A 26,241-nucleotide genomic window follows, 5' to 3' on the forward strand; every position below is an offset into this window, starting at 1 on the left:
CTTAAGTTAAAATTTTAAAAGATTAACTACAGATATAACAAGGGTCTAACAGGGAAAATTCAAATGAAACTACCGAATGTCTCGTTATAAATATTATTTCAACGTTCCGTATGTCTAAGACTAATTAATGTACATTCTCGAGGTGTCCGCAACAGGAATACGAATTAAAATAATATTTACAAAGAAGTTTATGCGCGACGGCTGCACAGAGGCGCCGCGTTGTTATATATCAACCATTAAAATAAATGTCCCTTACTCCACAACTTGATTATTTACCGAATTAACACAAATCTAATACAACAAAAGTTCAAACATCACAATTGTGGTAATATAGGGGAATCATGCGACAATAAACTGTAATCAATTAGCAACATATCAAAACCCCTCCGACTTACCGTCCTTTTGATATAAAAATATCAATAATATAACAAAGTATAATTAATTAGATTAGAATAATTCGCTAAAAATCGTAATAAAAGTAATGGCAGTAGTCGCGCAACAATCAAAATAAGTTACTATTCGGGATAACAGCCCAAATCACCAAGATATGGAGTAAGCAAAGATGCGTTATTAATACAAAATGGTATGAAAACATCAATCGTATAATATAAACTATTTTGAAATACATCGACGTCGTAAACGAATGACGTACAAACACCACATTCGATACATCCGTTTTTGTAGTTCATCGATATGACGTAACGTTTAGTGGTGCGCAACTAATGAATATCGTAAACTAATTCAGTCGACACGGCGGGGCCGATTCCGACGTTTTGTAGTATTCAAAACGTCTCTTTGGTTCGATAACTAGCCTACCAAGCTAAACACTAGCTCGTTCCAACCGCTAGCGTTCACTAAGCTTCGTCCTAATACTAGTAACGGCCAAACATTTTTTTCGTCGTCGGAACCGGCCGGCCAAGTCGTATGAGGACGGATTCAGGACATACATAGTTCATATAAAATCGATACATTCGATTCTCGATTGGAATCTCATCCTTTTTACAATCTTTTCGATCTTTCCCAATTTAGAATGTCCCCAAAATAAAAAGTTTCGTCCTTAATCCGTCCTCGCGAAATATAACTAAAACTTTCTACACACTATGCTGTTACTATTGCTCTTAGATGATCAGATATGAGTGTCGAGCAGGTTGTGATCTACTCAGCGACAAAGGTACATGTCTATTTAGTTAGTAGGTAATAAATATGCAATCGAGTTGATAAATAGGAGTTCAATTGTAGCATGTGCAAACAGACCACAACCTGTATAAGAATAAATGCATAATGAGTAGAAATCTTGTAACATAGGGGAGGGCTCGACGGTCTGACACTCGTATCCAGAGATGGGCAGTTTATATGATCTAAAGACAAGTCAACCTACATCGGGTGAGTATTGTATGTGATATTGTCGATAGATCAATCTACAGTCAACTACTAAACTAAAATTCAAGTTTTATACGAAACAATTTTTTTTTCACAGGTAGAGATGGGTAAGTAACGACCTGTGTAAATTTTTATAAGGGCGCTTGCATACAGAAATAGGTATCCAGTACCAGCTGATTCAATTTCATGGCTAAAGTAGCCGGCACCGATTCGATGCAGCCGCGTTCGTACCGGGGAGCTGTTTCTTATGCAAGCGCCTTCATGCTCGGCCTTTTGGCAAATCGCGTGTATACATTTGCAATAGAGATCTTGCACGAGTATACGGTCACAATAGTTTGCCACGAGTCGTGCTGATATTTTATTGGCCGAGCGGTCGAGTGTGAGGCGGAGTGACGCGTTTAGTGTTTGTGTACTAACAATCTGTAGTGAGAGAGCTCAGACCACGAGCGCGGCGGTGCGCTTGTCGCGGGTCTTGTTGCGGGCGAGCGTACGTGCCTTCGATGCGGCGCTGTTTTGGAGATGCTGTAAAGATAAAAGGTATTTATTAAAATTAATTTCATTTATGGGGAAATGTATTAAATTATTTAATAAATTACCACAAACTGTTGTAGAACTACCCACTCATAAATTCAAAGCACATATTAAAAGTACCTTAATGAAAAAGGGCTACTATAAAGTCGATGATTATTTAAAAGATAAAAATGTTTGGGATGCGTAACTGCCTAGCTCGCATAAATATTTATAACTATGTATTTTGAAAACCTGTAAACCTTTGAAAAAGAGGCTGACAATAGTGTCTGAGTTTCTTGCGCTGCTTCTTCTCAGCACTGGCCCATTTATTTATTTCTAAGAAGGACAATAGTCCTGAAGCAGTGGTAGGGTTAATACTGGGACGTGTAAAAGTGCTTTTTTAAAGCCTACTTACAGAAATAAATGAGTTTTTTTTTTACTGAGATGTTTGAACAACTTAAAAAAGGTGTTAATTATGATTTGGGATTAGAAGTCGCAAAATCAAATCTCGATCAAATCTAATCAGTAGATAAGTGTTACAAAAGGTTATGGTCAATAACTAGGCCCGTAGCTGCATAGCTTAATTGCTACATTGTATCGTAGCAGTGGTTGGAGTCGTAGTCGTTACAACGTAGCAGTCGTAGTTCTAAGCGCTACGTCTCTGTAGATTACCGTTATGCTTCCTGTCCGTAGTGATATCAGCTACACCGTAGCGCGTACCTAACCGGCGGCTTTGAAGACATAGCCGGTACGCACGGTGCAAATTTGCTACATCGCGTTGTAGCAGTGTCTAGAGTCGTAGCTGCTTGGATGCAACGCTATGCCTGGCCTGTTATAAAAGTTGTTACTTATGTTGCTACAGTAGGTCAGTGCTACGTCCACTGCTACGAAATTAAGCTGCTTTCTCGTGCCAGCGTTGCTATAATATAACCATACGATAGCCCAACGGTGAAGAGGTCTGACGGCCGACTCGAGATCCGAGGAACGCGGGTTCGAATCCCACCACCGCTTGACAATTGCGGTGAGCCCACTCGTAACACAAGCTTATTTAGCTTAACACGAGGGGCTAACGGGACTATTACCAGAGTAAATACAAATGAGTAGGTCATCTTCATAGAAACGCACGGGCGCGGTTTGTATGTGAGCGCGCCAACACGTATGCGGCGCGCACGCACACACTGACAAAATTTAGCGTGGATTAGCGGGGAGCCAGTCGTGGTTGCGCCGAATTTTGTCAGTGTGTGCGTGCGCGCTCACATACAAACCGCGCTCGGTGAGTTTCTATGAAGATGACCTACTCATTTGTATTTACTCTGCTATTACTAATTTGTGTAATACAAATTGCCAATAATCTTTTGTTCTAAAAAAAAAAACTTTAACTTTGCAGCTCACAATCCCAGAAGCTATGCGGCGACTGAAGCGATGGCACATTCTGGACATCATGGAGAGCCAGAACTGACCATGGAGGGAGTCCCAGTGGGGATTCTGCTTTCATCGCCGATAATCACAGAACAAATCTGTTCATAGTCTTCTGACTGATTGCATGATGGAATAAAGGAAAAAAAAAACTTTCTAGCTGATATCAGAGGTACGAAATATCCACATACCCGCTGCAGCTTGTTCAGCTTCTGCTGCGGCGAGTGCGGCCAGCCCGCCGCCCAGCGCGCCCGCCAGCAAGCCGTTAGTGTCGGCTCATATATTCATTTACCTTGTGATGTATGTACTAACAACCCTTGTATTCATGTGTATGCTCATTTACCCTATAGATATTTAAGTCGCTTCATTGTATTTTATCGTGCATTCAATAAACGGGATTGACTCAGTTCGGGTGTTTGATTATGAACTCCTCATATGGCGACCCATGCCATTCGAGCTGACCGCGCGTGTGTCTAAAATCCGACTTACATTTATGGAGCGTGATCTAGAATCTAGAACAATGTGACTGAAGTGCCTAAAAAGTGATCAAAATGAAACCAATCACATCTTTACCTGCGTCCAATACGCTTGACTTTTTTCGTCGTGGTGACCGTTTAATCAGTGGAAAACAATGGGAAAAGGTTCCAGTAAAGTACAACCTCAAGAGGTCGTAATTGCCCAAAATGCTGTGGGGGGCATGAATTCTGCCGCAACTGACCAGCTTTTGTTCCACATGTCGACCACCAATTTTATTCTGGCTATGCTGTCAGTCATCGCAGTCATCATCTTGGTGTATCTGTCATACCGCGGGTATAAACGCTGCCACGGAAAATGGAAAAAACACCTTGTATACATACCCGCTGCAGCTTGTTGAGTTTCTGCGTCGGCGCGGCGGTGACGGGCGCGTCGGCGAGCCCGAGCGCGTGGCGCAGCGGCGGCGAGTGCGGCGCGAGTGCGGCCAGCCCGCCGCCCAGCGCGCCCGCCAGCGCGCCGTAGCACGCGCGTGCACCCCACGACGCGCACCAGATGCACTCGGTGCCTACGCGCACGGCCAGTTCGGGGACCTCGTCCTCCTGGAACGGGGAAACAAACCATTTTGTATTTTCAAAATTTATTGAACTTTATGCCTCTTTTTCGACAGACAATAATTATCATCATTTATTGAAACATCAGACTATTTTTTTTTAATGGCAACCAAACCTCTCTGGGAGGTTTATTTCTGCCAATGTCGAGTGAAAAATAATTGACATAGTTATCAATAAAACGTGGGTGTTTCAGTTCTATTGATTTTTCATGGATTCCGTGGAGTTAAGTATGCCCGTAAGCAGGTTTCGAGACGCCACCGGGTCCAAAGCGGGTTGTTCAAACGGCAACCCACTCGACACTCGATGCGCGCTCAAATTCGAAGTAATCAGACAATTCAACGGATGGTAGCGTTGTTGTATCAAGGCGCCAAAAGTAGTGGCGGTCGAGAAAAATGATCTGTCAAATGTCAGTTTTGACAGGACAAGATTGTGGTGCGTTCAGAAATACAAAAAATGAAAAACAGGACAGCACCATCTATTGGTGATCGTCTGAACTAAACCAACACATGACGATTTATCACTACAAAAACTCGTTTTGAAAATTAAATGCATAACAAATCTCCTGCAATGAGCAGAAAACTTCGTAGGATTCCTTGACAACGTACAATCAATCCCATGCAATAAGTTTACTAAACCTTCCACATATTCTCTTCAGACCGCTATTGGTTAGCTAAGACTATACAAATAACAAAACATCAAGAAAACACTTCTTAGCTTCTGCTATTTTGAAATAAAAATGACTTTCCGATCAGCTGCACCATGGTAATTAGACGCTCTTCACTATGTTAACTCTGTATAATATCGGCCACAAATCACCAGACTCAGTGACCGTTTTCATTTCACTTCTAATGCTCGGGCCACACTAACGGGAAATGCCATTAATTATTGCGATAATGAACGTTAACCATAGGTGTAGCCAAGACTTGACGCGATAATTTGACAACGGCAATAACATTGCCGTTTGGCGTTAGCTCAAAGAGATTACCGAGTAATGCGATGAAGTGGCTACACCACACTACCTCAGTGTCGCAATAATTATCGCGATAATGGGCATTGACGTTAGCCGTTAGTGTGGCCTCAGCATAACAAGTACTCACCTCCATATACTTGAGTATGTCCCTGAAGGTAGCCCGCTGCACCTTGCGGTCCCGCTTGGCGCGGAACTTGTGGGAGTCTTTGGCCAACTCTCCTAATCGGGCCAGCACCTCCTCGCACGCTTCGACTCCGGTACACTCGTGGGCGATGGCTACGGCCGAGCCGGCTGCTAGGCGCACCTGTTTGGAAATGTGGACTTTAAGGAAGTGTTGATAAAGAGTACTTTTGTTTGTTGAGGTTTAGTTACAATAAGTGTGCAAAAATATAATGTCGCCTGGACGCAGGGCAGGCCAACTAGTGGGCGATGGAACGCTACAGCGGAGCCGGCTGCTAGGCGCATCTGTTGGGAAATGTGGACTTTAGGGATGTGTTGATAAAGTGTACTTTTGTTTGTTGGGTTGTTTTATTTATAATTAGTACAGGTCATAGGTGCAAATTAAACACTGTATATCGCCCGCGTAGAAGCCTGTACACTCGTGCGCGATGGCTACTGCCGAGCCGGCGGCTAGGCGCACCTGTTGTGAATTTGGACTTTAGGGATGTGTTGATAAAGTGTACTTTTGTTTGTTGAGTTTTTTTATAATCTACGCATGTGACGGTACACTCGTGCGCGATGGCTACAGCTTAGTCGGCGCTAGGCGCACTTGTTGGGATTGTGAGTTTAGTGACGTGTTGATAAAGTGTACTTTTGTTTGTTGGGTTGTTTTATAATTAGTACAGGTCACAGGTGCAAATGAAACACTGTATATCGCCCGCGTAGACGCCTGTACACTCGTGGGCGATGGCTACAGCTGAGTCGGCGGCTAGGCACACTTGTTGGGATTGTGAGTTTAGTAGTGTGTTGATAAAGTATGTCTTTGTTAGTTAAGGGTAAAAAATAATATAATACGAGTGTAAGTTAAAACATTGCCAAGTTGTAGTCATCAAATTCGTTTATAATGAGTCATTAGTCTGACACCTTAATTTTTGGGTATATTTGCCACATTGTACATGTTGTTTGTAGCCGTGTAGTTCTGGCAGAATAGAATAGGACTACCTTTTCCCTACTACTACTTTTCCCGTGGATTTCGTAAGGGGCAACTAAGAGATCCACGTGTGACATCCACCCACAAGGTGGACCGACGACATCATAAAGGTAGTAGGAAAGGGCTGGACGCAGGCCGCTACCAACCGGGTAAAATGGAAAGCATTGGGGGAGGCCTATGTTCAGCAGTGGACGTCCTATGGCTGAGATGATGATGATGCTGAACTTTTTTTTTTTTTATGCATAACAAGGCAGGTATTTGACCACAATCGCACCTGATGTTAAGTGGGATGCAGTCTAGGATGGTACATATCTGCCCTGTAAGTGCTTATTCACTCTCGCCTTGAAGAGGCCCGGATTATAGTTTTCGGGAAAGACAGCAGCAGGCAACGAATTCCAGTCCCTAGCTGTTCGCATTATAAAAGAGTCATCGAAACGCTTAGTGCGAGCTGGTGGAATGTCAACAATATAGGGATGGTACGCTAACCTGCGTCTGGTTCCCCGATGATGGAAGGGGGCTGGTGGAATTAATTCGTGTAATTCTTTCGCACATTCTCCGAAGTGTAGCCTGTAGAAAACCGATAGGGATGCTACCTTACGGCGATGGTCAAGTTCCTGGAGCGCCGCTTCAACAAGGGTAGGGCTGTCGATAAGTCTTCTGGCACGCCTTTCCACCGAATCCAAAGTAGCCAAATGTTTCTTGGCAGAGCCGTCCCACTCTAGAACTAAGAGATCCCAACACGTTCGGCCAGAGCATACGGAGTGGAGGCCAAATCCTTCATTTGCATATCAATAAAATTAGAGGTGGTCGTGCTCCGGTTGTCATTGACACAAGACACCATCGTATCGCGTCGAATCCAAGCTACGTAGACCGCAAGAAAGGAGTGCCATTAGTTTGATCGCGCTCATCACAGTACACTCGTCGCTGACCTAGAACACCTTATAAATAAACCGATGATGCCGTAGCACTGACCTCGAGACTACAGGCCGCCATAAGCTCTGCAAAGCGTGCCATAGCGGGCGCGGTGGCTTGTAGCAGTGACGCGGCGTGCGGCGCGCTCAGCAAGCTCAGCAGTAGCGCCCACGCGTCCAACGCCGCCGCGTGCCACGCGCCTTCTTCGAGCACCGGCCCTGACACTTTGACGCTGCCGTCGCCCTGCGAACAATGTAGAACCAGGCCTGTTCATCTCCGCGAGTTTACATCGAAAACAAAACACGCACGATGGCCCACCTACAGGATACTATTCGACAAGGCCTCACATACGAGCGAACATTGACTCACGCACGCGTATTATGTGTATGATGGAAGAAAATAAAGAAAATGGTGTACTAAATACTGTGCAGTATTTAACTGCCTAAATAATAATAAAAACACAGAATGTACTTTTTTAAGTTGCCTCAAGACACTGAGAGGTAAATAAGTAGTTAATATTATTCATGATAATTCATGCTAAATCATGTATTTCCTCCGCCATTTTCCGCAGTTTGGCATCTCACGTCACATCATTTTACCGAAGTCAGCCCTATAGCTTCGGCGCAGTTCCGATCACTGACGTTTGTCAACAAAATGGTGCTTGACTCTTGAGACAGGCTAAATGAGGATCAGTACTGTTGTAGAAAATTCAATAAAACTAGTATCTACGTTAATCTTTAAGACATAAGAAAGATATATCTTTTTGAATTATCCAAATCGGACCATTACTTACGAAGATATTAAGTAATAAACATAGGCCGTTTTTGCCGCTAAAAGTCAACGTACGCAGGGCCGCGTGACGTCACTATATCCGAATCGAGCGCAGCCGGCGTACTATTGGGATGGAAAATATTTTTTTCCAGCTAAACTATCAGTTTTAGAAAAAAACTTTTAATAACATTTATTCATCAAAATAAAGTAACCTATCGACCAGTAATTTTTAAAAATAAAAATTGTGATAAATAAGTATCGCTATGTCCAAAAACCACATTTTCATAGGATTCGATGCAATGCGGAGACGCGGTTGGGGTGAGTGTAACTTAATGATTGTTTGTATTGAACATAATAATACATAATATGATGCTAATAATACCCAGTTTCTGGCCTGGGGGGGGGGGGGATAAGTCATACCCAGCTTATAGCCTGGGGGGAGGGGCAAGCCTTACCCAGCTTCTGGCCTGGGGGGAGGGGGGGTCAAGTCATACCCAGTTTCTGGCATTTCTGGCATGGGGGGGTGTCATACCCAGCTTCTGGCCGAAGGGGAGTCATATCCAGCTTATGCTTATGGCCTGGGGGAGGGGCAAGCCTTACCCAGCTTCTGGCCTGGGGGGAGGGGGAGGGGTCAAGTCATACTTAGTTTTAACGTTTTACATAAATATTGACTTGGCCATCGCACTAAATAATTTAATTTACACGTGTTTTCATGCGATGGCCAAGTCAACATATTTATGTAAAACGTTAAAGATTTCCTGGCCTGGACTTGGTATTACATGGATCTCACAACTTTTTACCGTAGAACAACTGAGTTGCGAGACTTGGTTTTTTTGACAAGTATTGTTTTTGATGGGATCTCATTTCTTTTTGTATTTTGTAGACAGCAGTTATGTATCTAGAAAACTGGACCGAAATTGAAAAATTTTACTCGACTTGGCGGTTGCACTACCGTGCCCCCAAATCTCATTTCTTTTTGTATTTTGTAGACAGCAGTTATGTATCTAGAAAACTGGACCGAAATTGAAAAATTTTACTCGACTTGGCGGTTGCACTACCGTGCCCCCAAATATTTTAGTTTTTCCTTGATTCATACACCAAACACTACTTATATTCCAAATTTGAAGCTTCTAGGTCTGCTAGAAGTGCCTTAGAATTTTGATGATCGGTGAGTCAGTGAGTGACAAAATTAAGTAACTTTGACCCGTTATAATTCTTAAACTACTGGTTCAAATTGAATGAAATTTTAAATATACCGTGTCTTTACAATGCCTGCATAGCTAATGAAAATTCAGCCTTCTAGTTTTATCCACAACGAAGTTACAGGCGGTCGAAAATGGCCTGAATTGCTTCGAGAAAAGGATGGTACGGCCGTGCCGCTTTTTTGCTCGACTTGGTGGGGGCACTGCCGTGCCCCCAGATGAACACTTTATTTGAATAAATCGCCAAATATACCACCGCGGAGACCCCAATCGCGTCTCTGCGTTCCATTGAATCGTATGAGCGTATGGATTTTTTGCGTTATTTTTCACAATTTCTATTTTTAAAAATTACATATCGATAGCTTAATTTATTCTGATGAATAAATGTCATTACAAGTTTTTCTCTAAAACTGATAGTTTGGCTAGAAAAAAATATTTTCTATCCACGCAGTACGCCGGCAGCGTTCGGATCGGATATAATGACGTCATCGTCCCCGCGCCGGGCGGTCAGTGAACTTTTTTAGTAATTTGGCCATAACTTCGTCAATTTTTGTCGTAGAACAAAAATTTTTGGACTGTGTATTAAGGATTTCTTAGCCCTATAAATCTGCATTCACAGCTAAAAATCGAAATGATCCTCATTACACCATATTGTTAATGACATTGAGCATACTTTTTTTTAATACCTTCGCGAAGTAAAACTTCTGTACGTAGTACTTATTATTATTCTGTGGTAGAACTTAGTTATGAAGATGAGCAATAGATGGCGCTATCTTGCTGCTGTACGCCCGTGCGAGATATCCAAACAGCCACGATAGCCGAACGGTGAAGGGGTCGGACTGGCCGACTCGTGATCCGGGGAACGCGGTTACGGTCCCCGCCGCCGCTTGACTATTGTGGTGAGCTCACTCGTGACACAAGCATATTAGCTTAGTATGAGGGGCTAACGGGAATATTACTAATAATCTTTTTCCTAAAAAAAACAACTTAGTTCTGAAGAAGCAATGGCGCTATGCTGCTGTGCAACAACACGCGACAGACAAACAGTAGAGTGCTGATGCCGACCAATAGATGGCGCTGACTCACTATTCCAATCTACACTGACACAAAGATCGGGCCGCACTTGAGAAATGCTGCGCGACGCGCCACAAAGCGCAAAATATCCTTTATACATTTTGTGTGGCGCTAAAACGAATGTTGTTACATAGCAAGCAAGTGACGTGGAACGCAGTACAGTGCAGTATAGCTCAAATACATTGCCGACACTGTATAAATAATTCTGACGGCGATCAATAGATGGCGCTGTCCCCTGTTTACGTCGCGGTATCATGCAAATCTAGATTTAGGCAACACTATTAAAATAAAAATTCACGTCAAATAGCTAATTGTAACTTAAAATATTTTCCCCGATAATTGTGAATGCAGAAAGGAAATAAATATTTATTTAGAAAGTACATTTAATGTTTTACGTTGCTCGCGTTCGATTTGGAGAAATTATACAAACAGTTAAAGTTAAAATCTTACCTTCAGATAACTTCTGCTGAAGATGGTCTCGTACATTTTCATAATCTCGACGATTTCGTTGACGTCTTCCTCCATCAAGTAGCACAGCACGGCGAGCGACGAGCAGCACTAGACAACAATAATTTATGTGAATTCATTTACATTGATCGCACCAAATACGTCTGGAATGGTTTAGATTGTTTTTTACAGATTCATGATCTTTTATTCAGCAGTGAATAGTGCATTTATTAACTCAAGATAAGATACCAAGGGTAACATTTTGTATATTTAATTATTTGTGAACGGTGTCACCAGTAGTAGACTAAGGTAATTTTCTTTGAAAACCATAAAATGCTGATAAACGTTTGACACAGATCTTTCTATGGCACTCGACAAAGTGAATAATGAGATCATAAAGAGTCATGTGTATAAAAAATATCGTTGGGGGCGCATTATAATAAGCAAGTGGCGCAATAGTTAAAAATCCAAAACTACCAAAGTGACCCCGTCAGGGTTAGGATGTGTACCGCGATAAGACCTTATCAATTTAAGACGATAATCCCATACACTAAAATTGTCGAACCACGATAAGATATTATCGTAGCGCGCATCCTAGTCTAGCTGGTCAAGAAACGATTATATGAAACAATGAATTTAAATGGCTAGTCTAGTTGGTCAATGGATTATACGAAACAAGGAACATTTAGAGCATTGGTATTTGAGACGCGCCCCCTTTCAACCATACAAAAATTCCGCGTCAAGATTGGTCGTATCGAGCAGTCTGGAATGCATTCACTCAGCGGTCGCAGGTTTCTTACAAATGGCCCGCGACCCCCTTTAAAGGTCTTTGCGCCCCCCACTTTGGGAACCAATGATTTAGAGGTTGAGTTTACCTCTGTGCGGGTTTCGAGCGAGGCCGAGCGGTCGACACAGGTGGCGGTGAGCGCCGGCCGCACTTCTGCGACAAACTCCTCGATGCCTTCCTCGCCGATCTATAAATAAAAGTACAGTTTAAAAAGATGTCTAGCAATTAACTCAATAAAACTTCTATTGCAAGTTGCAATTAAAAATTGCAATTTGCAAGCTCTGTTTTGAAAGTAATTATTTGTGTATCACAAATGATTGATCTCAAAAAAACTGTAGCGCGCTGAGCTGAATATGAGTAGCGCAATAGCGCGGGTAGCTACCGAGCGCGAAGTGAGATAGTCGATCATCTCCAGAACTATTTATCACATTGCGAAGTGAATAAATGAATATGAACTCTTTTTTTAATGTAATTATATTGAAAACTCGTGTCATTGTAATGTTTATGATGAGAAAATAAAGATTATTTTATTATTATTTATATTAACTTACTTGTAAAGATAGCAGGGGTGCAATAGCGGCAGCCGCCTTGCGTTCGGCGTCACGGCCCTTCCTGATAGCGCGCGAGATGAGGTCGGCTAGCGTAGCGCGCTGGTTTTCCAGCAGCGAGCCGAGGTAGCGCCGCTGTAGCGCGCTGCGCAGCGAGCCTAGCGCGGTAGCGCGGGCGGCTGCCGAGCGCGCGGTCAGATTGTCGATAAGCTCCAGAACTTTTTCGTCTAGCTTCTCTGCTTCGCTTTCTGTAGCTGTTGAGTTAAAAGATAACGTTTGTAAAGCCTGGTCCGTGAGCACGTAGAATTTTGTCCAATGACCCCAACTACCCATCCTTATCGCTCGCGCGTAATTATATTGCTGTCGCGACTGTGCGACGGGCGCCCGCAGTGAGTGTGCGAGCGCGACATCAACAGGCTTTAGTAATATGTATTTCTTGCTTTTTAGTGGATCTTGTTGTTACCAAAAAGGTTGGCAGTTCATTGGGACATTCTAGCGACCATAATCGCCACTGAAAATCATAGAAAAGCAAAAATGAGTCAGTAAACTAATTAGTTACGTGTAAACGTGAATTCAAGGTCTTTTTAAAAAAAGTAAACTATAAATGGAACTGAAGTCCTTGGATAAAGCTTATTAGAAATTTGAAACTGAAAGCAAATGTGACCTCCAGTAATATCGATTTTAATAAAAAGATAATTTAATTTCAGTTTTGTTGTTACAAATTTATATTTTAAGGTACAAAATATTCTTGGCTATTGTTCTCACTCTCAATAAGTAGTTAAATCCATTACGATAAAAAGCGATAGTATGTGAATAGAGACTGTTATAAAACTGCTATTATTACGCGGCGCAGCAATTGACGTTGCATAACATTGCCTAGAGAGCACAGTGACGTATTACTCGAGTAATAAATTGGATCGGTCCACGATTGCGTCACGAACACGATACGCGGGAAAATTGCCGTAGGGTCCAGCGAGTGACGAATCCTATGCGTCATCGATAGCAAAGTTTTTCCCCAGTGCGCCTTATCTAATCAAAACATTGTGAAATACTTTCATCCATGGCGAATGACGTAGTCGCTACGGCACGTGGGACGTATTGTGACGTCATTCATTTGATGTCAACAATGTTTTATTAACAGACAGACGTTTCGTATTCTCCAGACAACACGCAGATAGCATCGGCTATCATAACAAGTTGCCATATAAAATCAATAATCAACACAATGCATGATGCAGTGTTGTTTTGTTACAGTGCCTTGATTTTACATTTATTAATTTTTCCCTCTGAAATAGGTATGCAACCAATGAAATAAATTGGTTTTATTGAAACTTTCCTCATCAGAATATTAATTAACTCTGGTTATTCCATTACTATTTTAGGCAACATTGTGAGCAAAAATTCCAAACTTTGTATAACATTAACATTTGATGAATCACGCACGCGTACCTACGCGTTATCACCATTATCACTAAAGTGTTTATAGACTGATAACCCTGAAATTCCAAATTATGTAAAGTAATTATTTCACCTCGCATAGAAACGCCATTAGGCAATGTTTGTGGCATTACAAAAGTGAGTCAAATAGCTTTTGAATTCAAACTAAATACTTAAAGATAATGTCTTTACACTGCAGTGTATGCATATTAGGGGCTTGTTTCATCACTTGCTGATAAACTTGTAATAAAGATTAGAAACTGACCCTAAAAAGTAATATTAAGAAATTACGGTCATTTACTAATTGCTTCTGGCAAATAAATTGTTTTTGTAAATATGCACTTTGGGACTTGCTCTATGACAACAGTCAATGTGCGTGCACGAAGGCCTTCAATACATGTGTAAAGGCCATCGACTTTCACTGTCTCACACTTGTTCAAACATTCGTTGATAGTTATTATTGCTATGACGGTAGTTGGCCAAAACATCTGATTCATTCTCTGAACTAAATTATTATTCATTATGGAAAGTACAGAGTAATTTGTTGAGATAATAAGCCCTCGTGACTGTCATTATTTGTCAATAAACAACAAACAACTCCAATGTCCATTTTAAGCAATAAATGAGTGACTGCAAGATATAAATGGTTTAATTCCAATAAATATCTTACTATCAAATATATTTATGATTAATTATACTGACATTGTAGACAATGTACCTGAGACATATAATTGTTTTATGTATTTTATTATTTTAACTGTCTAGTTCAAATCTTAATTGACAGTTTAATGTGTAATTGATTTTGTAAATGAAAATGTGACTGTAAGTAAATTATTACAGATATTATTGTACGCTAAATAAAGACACTTTTCAGGAAAACATCACCTATTACAGAAATGCCTGCTATAGGTTTTTGTTGTAGATTTCATCTTTGACTTCTCAAAGTTTAGGAAATAGTAGATAAGAAGGTTCTGGAATAAAAAATTCAGATAACGGTTACGCAGTTGAGGTTAAGTTATGAAACTGACCTGCTTCGTCATGGTTGCTCCTGGAGTCGGACTGTGCTGATATCTCTGAGCAGTTGTCGATGGTCATATCAATGCCAGCATCTTCGTCTGACGAACTGGGCTGCTCCGTACTCCTGTACTTGTCTGTGGGGAAAGAGACACATTTTTGATTGAGATCATTAAGTCTTATTCAGATGCTTAGCAATACTAGTATTATTTAGTTTGCTATTGCACAATATTAAAAAAGTAATAAATATTGGTTTTGGTTATTGCTGCAAAAACATCAGTATCGGCTTCAAATTTTGAGTAGTCAATAAATTGTTTTAGGCATTTTTTGTAAGGCTTTATTAATATTTATTATTTTATTGTAACATTTTTACAAATCAAGTAATGGATTGAAGTATACAAAAATAACATTATGACCTAATGTTGAGTAATCAATTTTGTGGTAGAAGCCTACTCACATCTTCCTTCATAAAAAAAGGTGGCTGCCATTGTTATGTGTGAGTCACAAAATAAACCCAAACAAAGTTTGTACATGGTAACAGATATAAATAAAAATTGGCTCTACGTACAGGTAGGTAAGCCATATGTTGGCACCTGAGCTTATTGTATAGCTTGTAAACAAACTATTGAACAAAAGATGACAAGACCTTTTTTTTTGCACCAGCCATATTTAAAAATATAGTTGTTGACAAAAAAGTAAAAAACTAAAACCCAACTACGACAAAAAACGACGCTGAAAAAGTATAAAACAAGATTTTGAGAATACTGCACTGAACAAAGTTGCTAATGTAGTTGCATAGTAATTTTCATGTTTGGAAAGGCGTAGTCACACGTTACATATACCTACCTACCGTAGCACTTTGACAACGTGTGACTGCGGTAATTATTTTTTTACTCTGTATGTTTTGTCCGCTAGAGGGCGCCACATTAGATTTTGTGAAACCCCGTATGGCCTATAACCAGCGGACAATTAAGACGCTTCTAATGATATGTCATTTGTCGAATTCTGATAAGTAGTTTAGAAGTTACGAGGGAACAGATGAACATACATACATACATACATACATACATAGCCTGTCAAAATCATAACCCTCCTTTTGCTTTGCCGTAGTCGGGTAAAAATGAAGGCAACATCACTTCTCAGGTTGGGGATTTTGATGAAAGCAAAACATTGATGCACAAAGTAAGGAGTTTTAGAAGGTGTAGCATATAAAAATTTCATTATTTACTAGTAAAAGGAAAACTTCTCAATAGGATGTTTTTTTATAGGTTCTTAGTAGTGATATTATGATCATTGTGTAAGAATGGTATGGAAAATGTTATCAGGTTTTAGTGTTAAATAGACTTGACATTCAAAGATAAAGAATGATAGCAAAAATTAGCACATTACTAAAATTGTAACATCTGTAATCAAGGCCATACTCCTATTACGATATAAACCAGTTCTCCCTCAGCTTTATGAGCTGTATTTATGTTAATTTATACGGTTGTTTTTGGTCGTTATAGAATTGGATAATTTGTACTTCGAAGAACAATAATCAACAAAGGAAAATAACACCATGTGGGAAGAACGCGCAAGTTATGAAATCGCGAAAGTAATCGTTGCATCTAGAACGGCAGTAATTAAGGAAATGGGGACGAACGATACGGGGATTTGAAGATAGAAGTATTTATTACAACTGAAACAACATTATGAGGCTAAATACGAGCAACATGATTATGGGACGGCAAGAAAAATCCAGTACACAATAATATACGTGGACATGTCATTACGGCGCGGAAAAGTCGACGACCACAAGGTCGCCGCGTGATCTCATTCTTGGCAAATTCCAGGTGTATGCGCGTCACAAACCACATGAAACAAAAAAAATAGAACTCACCGTGTTTAGATCCTTTTTTCCTTCCTTTAGGCATGGTGATTTTTGTATAATACAGCTGTCTTAACGATAGGTAAGGTTAAAATCTAATTTATTTTATATTCACTATTTATTTAACTATGTTTGTCACTTAATCAAGAAGGAGAAAAGTTCAATATATCAGTTCTTAAAGAATGATTTGGGCACCGAATGTAACATAAAACTAAAATTTCAGAAAAGCTTTTTAACATGTTTAACCGTGTAACATGCACACTCAACTTCGTTTTTTTGCGCAATGCGCTGTCACTTTGTTTGAATCGGCGGGAGGGGAGGAACGATTGCACGCCATTTTGTAATCTGGTGTTGCTATATTAAAAATATGGAATATTAACGAAATAACGGTATTTTATCGGTACGGGTTGGTATTCTCGGCCATTTTATACAAATTTTAAAGACAGATTGCACCACAATATTTTATTATGATGAAAATTAAGGATGCATCATCATATTTTTGTAGGTGTTTCATTAAATTGAATAACATGGCGACAGAACCATTTAGTTTAGTAATGTGGAAAACCATAGGTACTCATTTCATAATAACATAAATTATTGATTAAATAAACGCATAAAACTTTAGTATCAGACTCTCGTATTCGATTCACAGTGGCGGCAAAATTTTGGTATATTCCACTTTGATCACTTGGCTTTGATCACCCAGGTGATCAAAGTGGACTCCATGCGACAATTTGGTGTTCTTTGATCACCCATGGAAGATGACCTGGGTGATCAAAATGGACACCAGTTTAATTATTATTTTAGTTTCACACTATAATATATTATAAAGTATAAATCACACCTCTGAATACTCACTAGTTTTCTGCGGTTTTTAGAAAATATCAAAAATCTTACAAAAATGAGCAGAGCCCCGATTACGGTAACTTTTAACGTTTCCAATCCAGACACGCTTCTCGATTCTGCGATACGATTGGTCGTTCAACAGCGTACGTCTGTGGTTTTGACCAATCGTATTGCAGAATCAGAAACGCGTCTGGATTGGAAACGTTAAAAGTTACCGTAATCGGGGCTCAGGGCACATAGTACCTTACGCGGAACTGACGGCCGATGGGGCGGAAAGGTTCTGGAATGGAGGCTGTGTACTTACTGGAAAACGCAGCGTGGGATGTCCTGTCCACCCACAAGGTGAATAGATGACATCATAAAGATAGCAGGGAAGCGCTGGGCCGCTGGACGCAGGCCGCTACCAATCGATCAACATGCAAATCATTAGGGGTGGTCTATGTTTAGTTCAGTGGACGTCCTATGGCTGAAATGATGATGATTACAAAAAATAAAAATGTAACTATTCAGAGGAGGTGTGATTTATTTATAAGTGATCAAAGTGGCATAGACCGAAAATTTTCTACTGGGTTGGTTGACAGGGCAGGGCTTGATCCTGGCTAATTACTTATGTAAGTACCACAGTCTTATGTAAGTAAGCCTGTCACCTTTTGCCCAACAATGTTAACATTGTTGTGTTTCGTCAGTTGGAGGTAGCTCAACCATAGAGGGGTGCGATGGTGAGGGACCTCCTCGTGGTGCACCCTGGGCAACGTCCGCGTGGTCTGTTCACGCGGGCGGCTAACCTCTCACCTGCGCGGCAGGTCTCGTCAACTCGGCGGGCCTGTCGGGCAACCCGTAACCCGGGTCACGATGCAGGGGACATCTTAAAAAACCCCCACAGGTGGGGACTGGCGGGGCATTTGCCCGGGACCATTCTTTGGAGGGCCGCTCTCGGTCCTTCTCTGAGATCAGCAGAACTGAACTGAGCAGCGGCATGGAGCAGACCTTAACCCGCTACGGCGGGCCGGGGGTCCTGTTGTACCAGGGCCGCGAGGAGAAAACCTCTATAAAAACAACTGGAGGAGGGGATAGGGGGTTCCCTCGAAGCTGGAGAGGCTCACTCTTGAGCGAGGCTCTAGCCTGAGGCAGAACTGCGGACGAATGTCCAATTTGGAAAATAACTCGCTACTTTGGGTTCTGGTGGAAACCGTCGGGTTTTAGTGGGTAGGCCCCGCCTTTAGTGGGTAGGCTGGCCGTCCCCATTGACCAGTGGGTATGCGCAAATTTCCCGACGTAAAAAAAAAGCTCAACCATAGAGGAACTCCTCTGTGGTTGAGGATTCTGGCACTTCGAGGGAAGCTCGCTTCTTTCAAGTTTTCTTCTACCTTCAGGCTGATCAACACTTTCCATTAGCTGCATGAAGATGGCAATTAATCAATAATAAATATGCTTGAGTGGTGGCGGTGAGTGACAAGATTATTAGACTATTTTGTTTAAAACTTTACAGGAGTAATAATTACTGCTATCGACAAATGAATACCTACCTAAGCTCGTTTTCAGGGTTTTTCAGAATTATCGGCTCAAAGGAGGAATGAGGTGACAAAGTTTGAAAATCAACATGGGTACAGTAGGCGCGCGAGTTCATGTCCATCCTGAGGAATGCGGTAGTGCTGTTACCTAACTAATTATGCTAATGTCGATATCGATATTATTACCAATTAAGTAGGTCAACCTTATCTACTTATTCCATATTTTTTGCAACTTATAAGTAAATAAGTAAGTAAGTAAGGCCCCGATGGACATGAACTCGCGCGCCTACTATACCTACCTATTTGTATGGTTTAACGTGTCACTAATTACGAAAACAATACGCGTATAGACTTTCTATAAGTAGATTTTGTAGATTCGTGTGGGCGAAGCTACGGGCAAAAGCTATTTTTACCATAATTATTGTACCAAGAGGGCTTTGCATTATTACCTCAGATCTTTAGAAACATGGAAATGAAACATTGGTTCTTAGCGTATCTTTTATTGCAAGAACATTACTTACTTAATTAATAAAATAGGACAACATTTACAATTACATTGGTAGGTAGTCAGCTAACCAAAGCACGCACAAGTGTTGACGATAAGGAGAAAAAAATATTAATTTTGTGTGTTGATTGAGTAGAGTATCATATTTCGTGTCCTAAAGCTCATATACTTAAATATGTAGAAACAGCTGCCAAGGAATTTTTAGGACCATAAGCTTTTAAATAAAATAAAAAAACAATCACTATCCCTTTGCTTTCACTACTAGGAACGTTTTATTCAATCTTTGGTTATAAATCAAAATTTATATTTTATGCAATTTTAAATAGCTATCTTCTTTTAAAATAACTTAAAGAATAATTTATAAAATCAACCATGTAAACATAAAACACACGCAGACAATAAACATAATAATTTAGAATTGATGGCGTTAGAGCTATTTTCCATAGAACAAGCCTGATCTTCGTAGGTCAATGTTTTGAGAGTTTTTTTCCACTTAGCTTGAGCATCTTTTGAACCTATCAACTTGCCGTCAATATATTCGGCACACTGCACTGTCACTGTTGGTTGAGCGATGAGGGAATTTATCTGCTTGCTGCCCAGTTTCAAGGTACGGTTTCCCCGCAGTTCCAAAGCTTCCTTCCCATTCAGGTACCATCGTACTTGAGCGTTGTTTTCCGCGCGACAGTAGGCTTGAATCTCTTCATCTTCCCCGTACTCGTCAGAGAGACCCTCGACGACCGGTTGTCGGTGCTGACGGCTGACCACCTTCATGTATCCAGTCTTGGATTCGAACTTGTAGGGCGGTTTGTCGAGTTCCAGGTCGCATCTGTAGAGGCCTGAAGCTTCCTCAGTGAGCTGGCCGAGTCGGAGCCGGCACTCGGTGGGCCCGCAGGAGATCAGATCGATGGTGCCGACGCCGAGGATGGGGAAAGATCGCGTGCTGGGTGTCGACGTGGGTTTGTAGCGGAAGAACTCGGTGGAGCCTTTGAACCAGTTGAGGATTGTGAAGTTGGCGTCGTAGCGGCACTCGATGTCGACGGAGGTTTGGTCTGGAGGCACGTATGGAGGTACGTGGAAGCTGGTGATCTTAAAGGCACGCGCGGTGGTGAGCGTGAGGACGACCAGCGCCGGCGCCAGCATGGTGTCGGGTCGCGCGCTCGCGCCGCACTGCGCCCTAACCCTGCGCAAGCGCTCTTAATTAAACAGTTTATTAAACTCCGACACTTAACCGTCCGACGGATCCCCTGGTATCACGAATGTTGTCGGCTTAATTGATAAACATATTGCTTTCGTTGGGGGATGGAGCTGAATGGGACTCTATTATTTTTTGGGGAAATAGAAGTGTTAAATTAATTGTACCCTCATATACAACTAATTACAAACTACTGTACTTAATAAGATACAAATGTAGGTGTATTGGAACAGGCAAACTGTGCTGAGACTGTAAAACTTAATACCATCTGACATGACACAGTTAACGAATGGCTACAAACACAAAAAAGTTGTGATTTAAATTACCTAGATAGTGATCTGTAGGTAGCAATAACAGAATTTAACCAAATCTGTCAAACACGGGCGTTACTTTGGCATTTGATATGATGATAGCATAGCATAGCTCTCAGTGAGCGTAGCGTGGCATAAACTGTTCTTCCCAAACGAAGTCCCGATCGCAGCAGGAGGGTTAAAGGTGCCGGCAGCCGGCGTCGTTACGCACGCTGTGTGTCATCCAATTCGCGAGATTAGCCGGCCGAGTAGATTGTATCCGTTTGACACTGATTTTCAAAGAATAGTTCAAGGTTCAATTTATTATGAACACTGAAAAGCAGACTATTTCAATAGTCTAGCACTGTCGCCAAAAATGACTCCAGTGTTTTTGAAATTACACTCGACACGCAAGCAATTAAGAAAATATTATTATCACACGCTTTAACTCCTATTTTGTGCTTTAAGTGAGCTTGTGACTGACGCTCACGGTCATTTACTTAATATTTTTGGTGATCTTAAATAACATAAACACACCTTACGTTAAATGCGTTTTCGGAAAACTATAGGGAGAAAATATTGACTGTGTAACTATTGACGTGACGGACCCTTAAAAATATTGATTACTAGCTTTCCGCCCGCGGCTTCGCCCGCGTGGAATTTTGTCTGTCACAGAAAAACTTTATCGCGCGCGTCCCTGTTTCAAAAACCGGGATAAAAACTATCCTATGTTCTTTCCCGGGACTCAAACTATCTCTATGCCAAATTTCATCAAAATCGGTTGCGAGGTTTAAGCGGGAAAGCGTAACAGACAGACAGACAGACAGACAGACAGAGTTACTTTCGCATTTATAATATTAGTTGGGATAGTTGGGATTAGTTGGGATTTGTTTAATGGATGAATTTGGAATATTCTTTGTGCGCATTAAACTACGAGTACCTACCTATAAGCTCTCGTAAAAACCATCCAATGACTAGCTTTCCGCCCGCGGCTTCGCCCGCGTGGAATTTTGTCTGTCACAGAAAAACTTTAACGCGCGCGTCCCTGTTTCAAAAACCGGGATAAAAACTATCCTATGTTCTTTCCCGGGACTCAAACTATCTCTATGCCAAATTTCATCAAAATCGGTTGCGAGGTTTAAGCGGGAAAGCGTAACAGACAGACAGACAGACAGACAGACAGACAGACAGAGTTACTTTCGCATTTATAATATTAGTTGGGAATAACCCAGGGGTCACGGGTCCATCTCACGAGCCCACGCGCTTGTCTCGGAAGCAAGACATTACAATTTTATTAGCGGTAACCGCCTCAAGTGTTATCAGCCTAATTGAATAATGCACTATACTAACGACCCCATACACATCTTAATATTTAAAATAAGTTAGTTCCTCTCCACAACCGTCGGAATTACGAAACGAATCTTAGAAATAAGTAGTAAATTGGGCTCCTCTGGCGATAGCTACTCATCTTCATTAGTATTATTTATTAGCCTAAATAAGGTAGAGCTCCTACATCTGAAGCTTAAATACTTATTTTATTATTTACTTACTTAGATGATGGCTTGGGTTCTAAACACACTTTGTGAGTTAGGTTTTCAGAGAGTTAGTACCTAGTCCAAAAATGTAGATTTTCGGAAAATTAGGCTAACGAGAAGTTAGGTTTTCATAAAGTTGGTTTTTTGGAAAGTTATGTTTTCAAAAAGTTAGGTTTTCAAAAGTTAGTTTAGCGTGAAGTTAGGTTTTCTTTAAGTTGAGTTTTAGGAAGTTAGGTTTACAAAAAGATAATTTTGCGAGAAGTTTTCATAAGGTTGGATTTTCAAAAAGTTAGGTTTGTGAGAAGTTAGGTTTTCAGGGATTGGGTTTTCTGAAGGATGGGTATTGTTTTGCGTGTTTGGTATTGGTTTACGAAAGCAGTTTATTAGTAGCCTATTTTTAATATAAAAAATAATGTAACACAATTTATGTATCGCGTATTTGCATAGAACAAGAATTTATTTTTTAAACATTTTATTAAATTGAGAAATAAAGGGTTCCCCATTGATACCCATACCTATCCCCTATTTTACTTTCAAATTTTTGCGATCATATACCTAGCTAGCCCATGTGAACCTAACCGAAATCCGATCTCCGAAGTATGGCACATTTTCAAGGAACTCGAAAGGTTATTGTAATGAAGTAAATTGTTCTCGTGACGAGCCAACAATGTCATCGAGGAAGGGTAATCTCCTGCCGGATATTACCGCTTGAGGCCGAGGACCTGTCTTCAATGATGCAGTTTGATGAACGACTATTAACTACTATATTGTTATTGGATAAACATGTTATATCCCTTTATTAATAGTAGTTGCGGCCCGCAACTGGCTAAAACGCTGCGCCGTTTTTATCTCTTTAGATTACAGCGAAATTATTTACACAGATAGTGACTAAGTATTCACTATGAAATTATAATTAAAAGGCCGAGTTGCACCATTTTACTTTAACTTACAAACTCCATACAAAAAGCACAGGTTATTGTTATTGTTACGTTTAAAATAAGGTGGTGCAAATCAGCCTAAATATGTTTTGTAAATAAATAGTATACCTCGTAGTAATACGTGTGCTACGTAGTCGTAGCAAGTGCTACGTGTGCTACATAGTCGTAGAAGGTTCTACGAGGAACGTAAGGTTAAGTTGTTCTTTCACAGTGTAATCATAAAGATTGTTCTCTCTAAAATTGACCGCGAAGTGACTGCATAGTATACTTACTTGGCTTCTAAACAACTTGCCACTTCTAAATGACTCTAGATTGAAGATAAGATTTCAGTCAAAAAGCGTAAAGTAGCCCCCACAAATACGTTGTAATTAACAAATTATCGTGCGTTATCAGGACGACGTTATTATATGCGGGGTGATAGGGCCTGAATACGTGTTACAAAGGCATCTGGCGATAGAGACTCAACTAATTATGTTCTTTAAAGCACATAATTTAGAAAGATTTCATAGTATAAAATAAATAAGTATGTAGTTATAAAACGTCCGGGGTAGTAGAAAGTAGATTTAGTTAAGTACATAATTAAATAAGGCATGTACCTAGGTTGGGTATTATTCAGCGGTATTCCATAAAATAAGTATTTTTGCTGTAGGTACACAGTCTTTGTGCTTTTTGGTTCCATTTTCTGCAATAATTTCATGTAAAAACTAATGTCGAAACCTTAATCCTGATCACCTAACATTACTCAAGTGCTACTACTAAATATTGATAGTGGTATCTTTTGTTTGTTACGGTTTTTTCCAAAGTTTTACCTACCTTAACATCAAACCAATAGGAATCCCTATCTTCCAGAGTCCGTAGTTGCTATCACAACTCTTAATACCCCCAGGAGCACAATTTTGGGTAATTCAATCCAGCGATTTGACATGCCTGTCGGGCCCTGACCGTCATCGACCGACAAATTACCCGCCAGATAAATAATCCGACGTAATTCAATTTCCACTTCATAATTAACATTTCTAATTTTTTGATTGGATTTTTCAAGTGTAATTAATGGCGTTTGATAATTTATTTTTTATGTTTTTTGTACCCTATAAGTATGAATTTTCATTGCTATTATTTTTTATCATCGTTATGTTCTCAGTGAATTTACATTAAATATTCATGTTGTGTTATTTTTGGTTCTTGTAAATTAAACTTTATACAAATACATATAGAGCTCTATACTCACTACTATGTGGTACCACACCACCTGAATTCCGTCACCTGTTTTACAAATAACATTTTTGATTTGATTTGATTAAAAGATATCTATACTTAATTTGCTTTAATTTTTTAGATTTTATTGGAAGGAATTTATTTGGTCATTGGTAGATGAAAAGCTATTAAACAAAGCGCCATCTAGTTAGCAGTCTAAACATTAAACTCAGGGCGTGTCTCTACATGAGTAAAGCTCAGAAAGAAAATTGCTGGAGCTTTTGTAAGTTCCACGGAGTGTTTGTAGAGGGCGCTATTTTGAATTTAATATGTTAGGGGTCAATCATGGTACAGCGTCTATGAATTGTATATTTATTAGCTTATAACTCATAGTCGTAGTATCATTTCTAGTGTTGTTACAAATATACCTAAATTAATAAAAACAAAAAACCAATTAAAAAAGCAGTTGACTTAGGGTCAAAATGGGCGAATTGGTATTCTCAAAATGACCTTACCTATACACCCACGATGTTTGTCTAACCTTCCACCAAACATCCTGTACATCGTAATCTGTTTTAACAAAATTACTCTGACAGTTTGGTCCATTTTTTATGCAGAACAAAGCGGGTATTTGACTGCAATCATATGTGATGTTAAATGAGATGCAGTCTATTATTTTAATTAACTAATTATACAAGTTCGTTTGTTTCACATCAAAATGGCTCCCTAAAATATGGCTATTCGATTTTCAGAACCTTAAGTTCCTAGGTAATAAAAGTCCATCGCCATTTGATGGTCGCGAAAGATTTCCGAACAAACTGTAAAGTTGGAAGACGCTCGAAGTTAGCAGAGTTCCGCATAGCCGTCAATTTGCGGCGATTTATGCCGCAGCCGCAGCTCTTAACAAGTTCTCGCCAACATGGACGTTTGGCCAAAAGTATCGGTTTTCTTCAGTTTTATTGTTACACTAATCGTAGATCTAAGAAGACACTCTAACCTCTGGTTTCCACCAAGATTGCAAATTCTATGTAACTTGCTTCAAATACATAAAGAAGATGATTCCGACGATCTAGTTAAGGTCGAGGGTTGTACCTAGGAGGCGCAGGACTACAGGTCATTGTGGTAACTGGTCTGACTACAGGTTCTTGGGAAGGCCTTTGCTGTCTTTTGGTTGAAACGAAATAAGATGTTCACTCTGTATAAAGATGATAATGCAGTTCTAAACTAAAAATAAACAAGCAAAGAGTCGCATTTTAGAAAGATGCTTATCCATTTTTCCATTTTCTAGATTTCCTATGTCCAACGTAGTTTCAGCCCGATAAATCCATCGCTTGCATTTTCGCTGCTCGCAGTGCCGGACTGCAAGTTCGCTCGTTATTTCTATATCAGTGTTGTTTGTTGCGTTTGCACCAGTGTTTTTAGCACTTTATCGCACTATAGAGTTTTAGCACATTAGGGCTGACTTTTAAAGTGCTTTACTTATGCGTGAGAGATTAATTGATTTGTGATATGGAAAACACATCGTATAAAACTTTCAGGACGTTTTAACTTACCACTTTCAGGTCGCGTAGCTCTACAATTTTATGTAGGAGCCTTGTTGTAATCGATTTTGAATAACGTTACGCTTTTGAGAGATCTAGATTATACAAGCGCGGTTGCG

At 40.4% G+C, this 26,241-nt stretch overlaps 2 protein-coding genes across 2 annotated transcripts; both read right to left on the reverse strand.

The window, feature by feature from the left end:
* Positions 1 to 77: 77 nt before the first annotated feature.
* Positions 78 to 16,888, reverse strand: LOC135071277 (interferon-related developmental regulator 2). The gene is made up of 9 exons (XM_063965070.1): positions 16,583 to 16,888; positions 14,718 to 14,840; positions 12,256 to 12,506; positions 11,793 to 11,891; positions 10,921 to 11,028; positions 7,484 to 7,666; positions 5,489 to 5,665; positions 4,164 to 4,379; positions 78 to 1,902 (listed from the first exon to the last, which is right to left on the reverse strand). The coding sequence occupies exons 1-9, from the start codon at positions 16,614 to 16,616 to the stop codon at positions 1,816 to 1,818; spliced, it is 1,278 nt and encodes a 425-aa protein (XP_063821140.1). The 5' UTR covers positions 16,617 to 16,888; the 3' UTR covers positions 78 to 1,815.
* Positions 16,889 to 19,676: 2,788 nt separating this feature from the next.
* Positions 19,677 to 20,589, reverse strand: LOC135071555 (uncharacterized). The gene has a single exon (XM_063965328.1). It carries the CDS (start codon positions 20,570 to 20,572, stop codon positions 19,799 to 19,801), a length of 774 nt encoding a protein of 257 aa, XP_063821398.1. The 5' UTR covers positions 20,573 to 20,589; the 3' UTR covers positions 19,677 to 19,798.
* Between the last annotated feature and the right edge of the window lie 5,652 nt (positions 20,590 to 26,241).

The sequence above is a fragment of the Ostrinia nubilalis genome, chromosome 4, assembly GCF_963855985.1.
Source record: "Ostrinia nubilalis chromosome 4, ilOstNubi1.1, whole genome shotgun sequence".
In the NCBI taxonomy this organism is placed as follows: domain Eukaryota; kingdom Metazoa; phylum Arthropoda; class Insecta; order Lepidoptera; family Crambidae; genus Ostrinia; species Ostrinia nubilalis.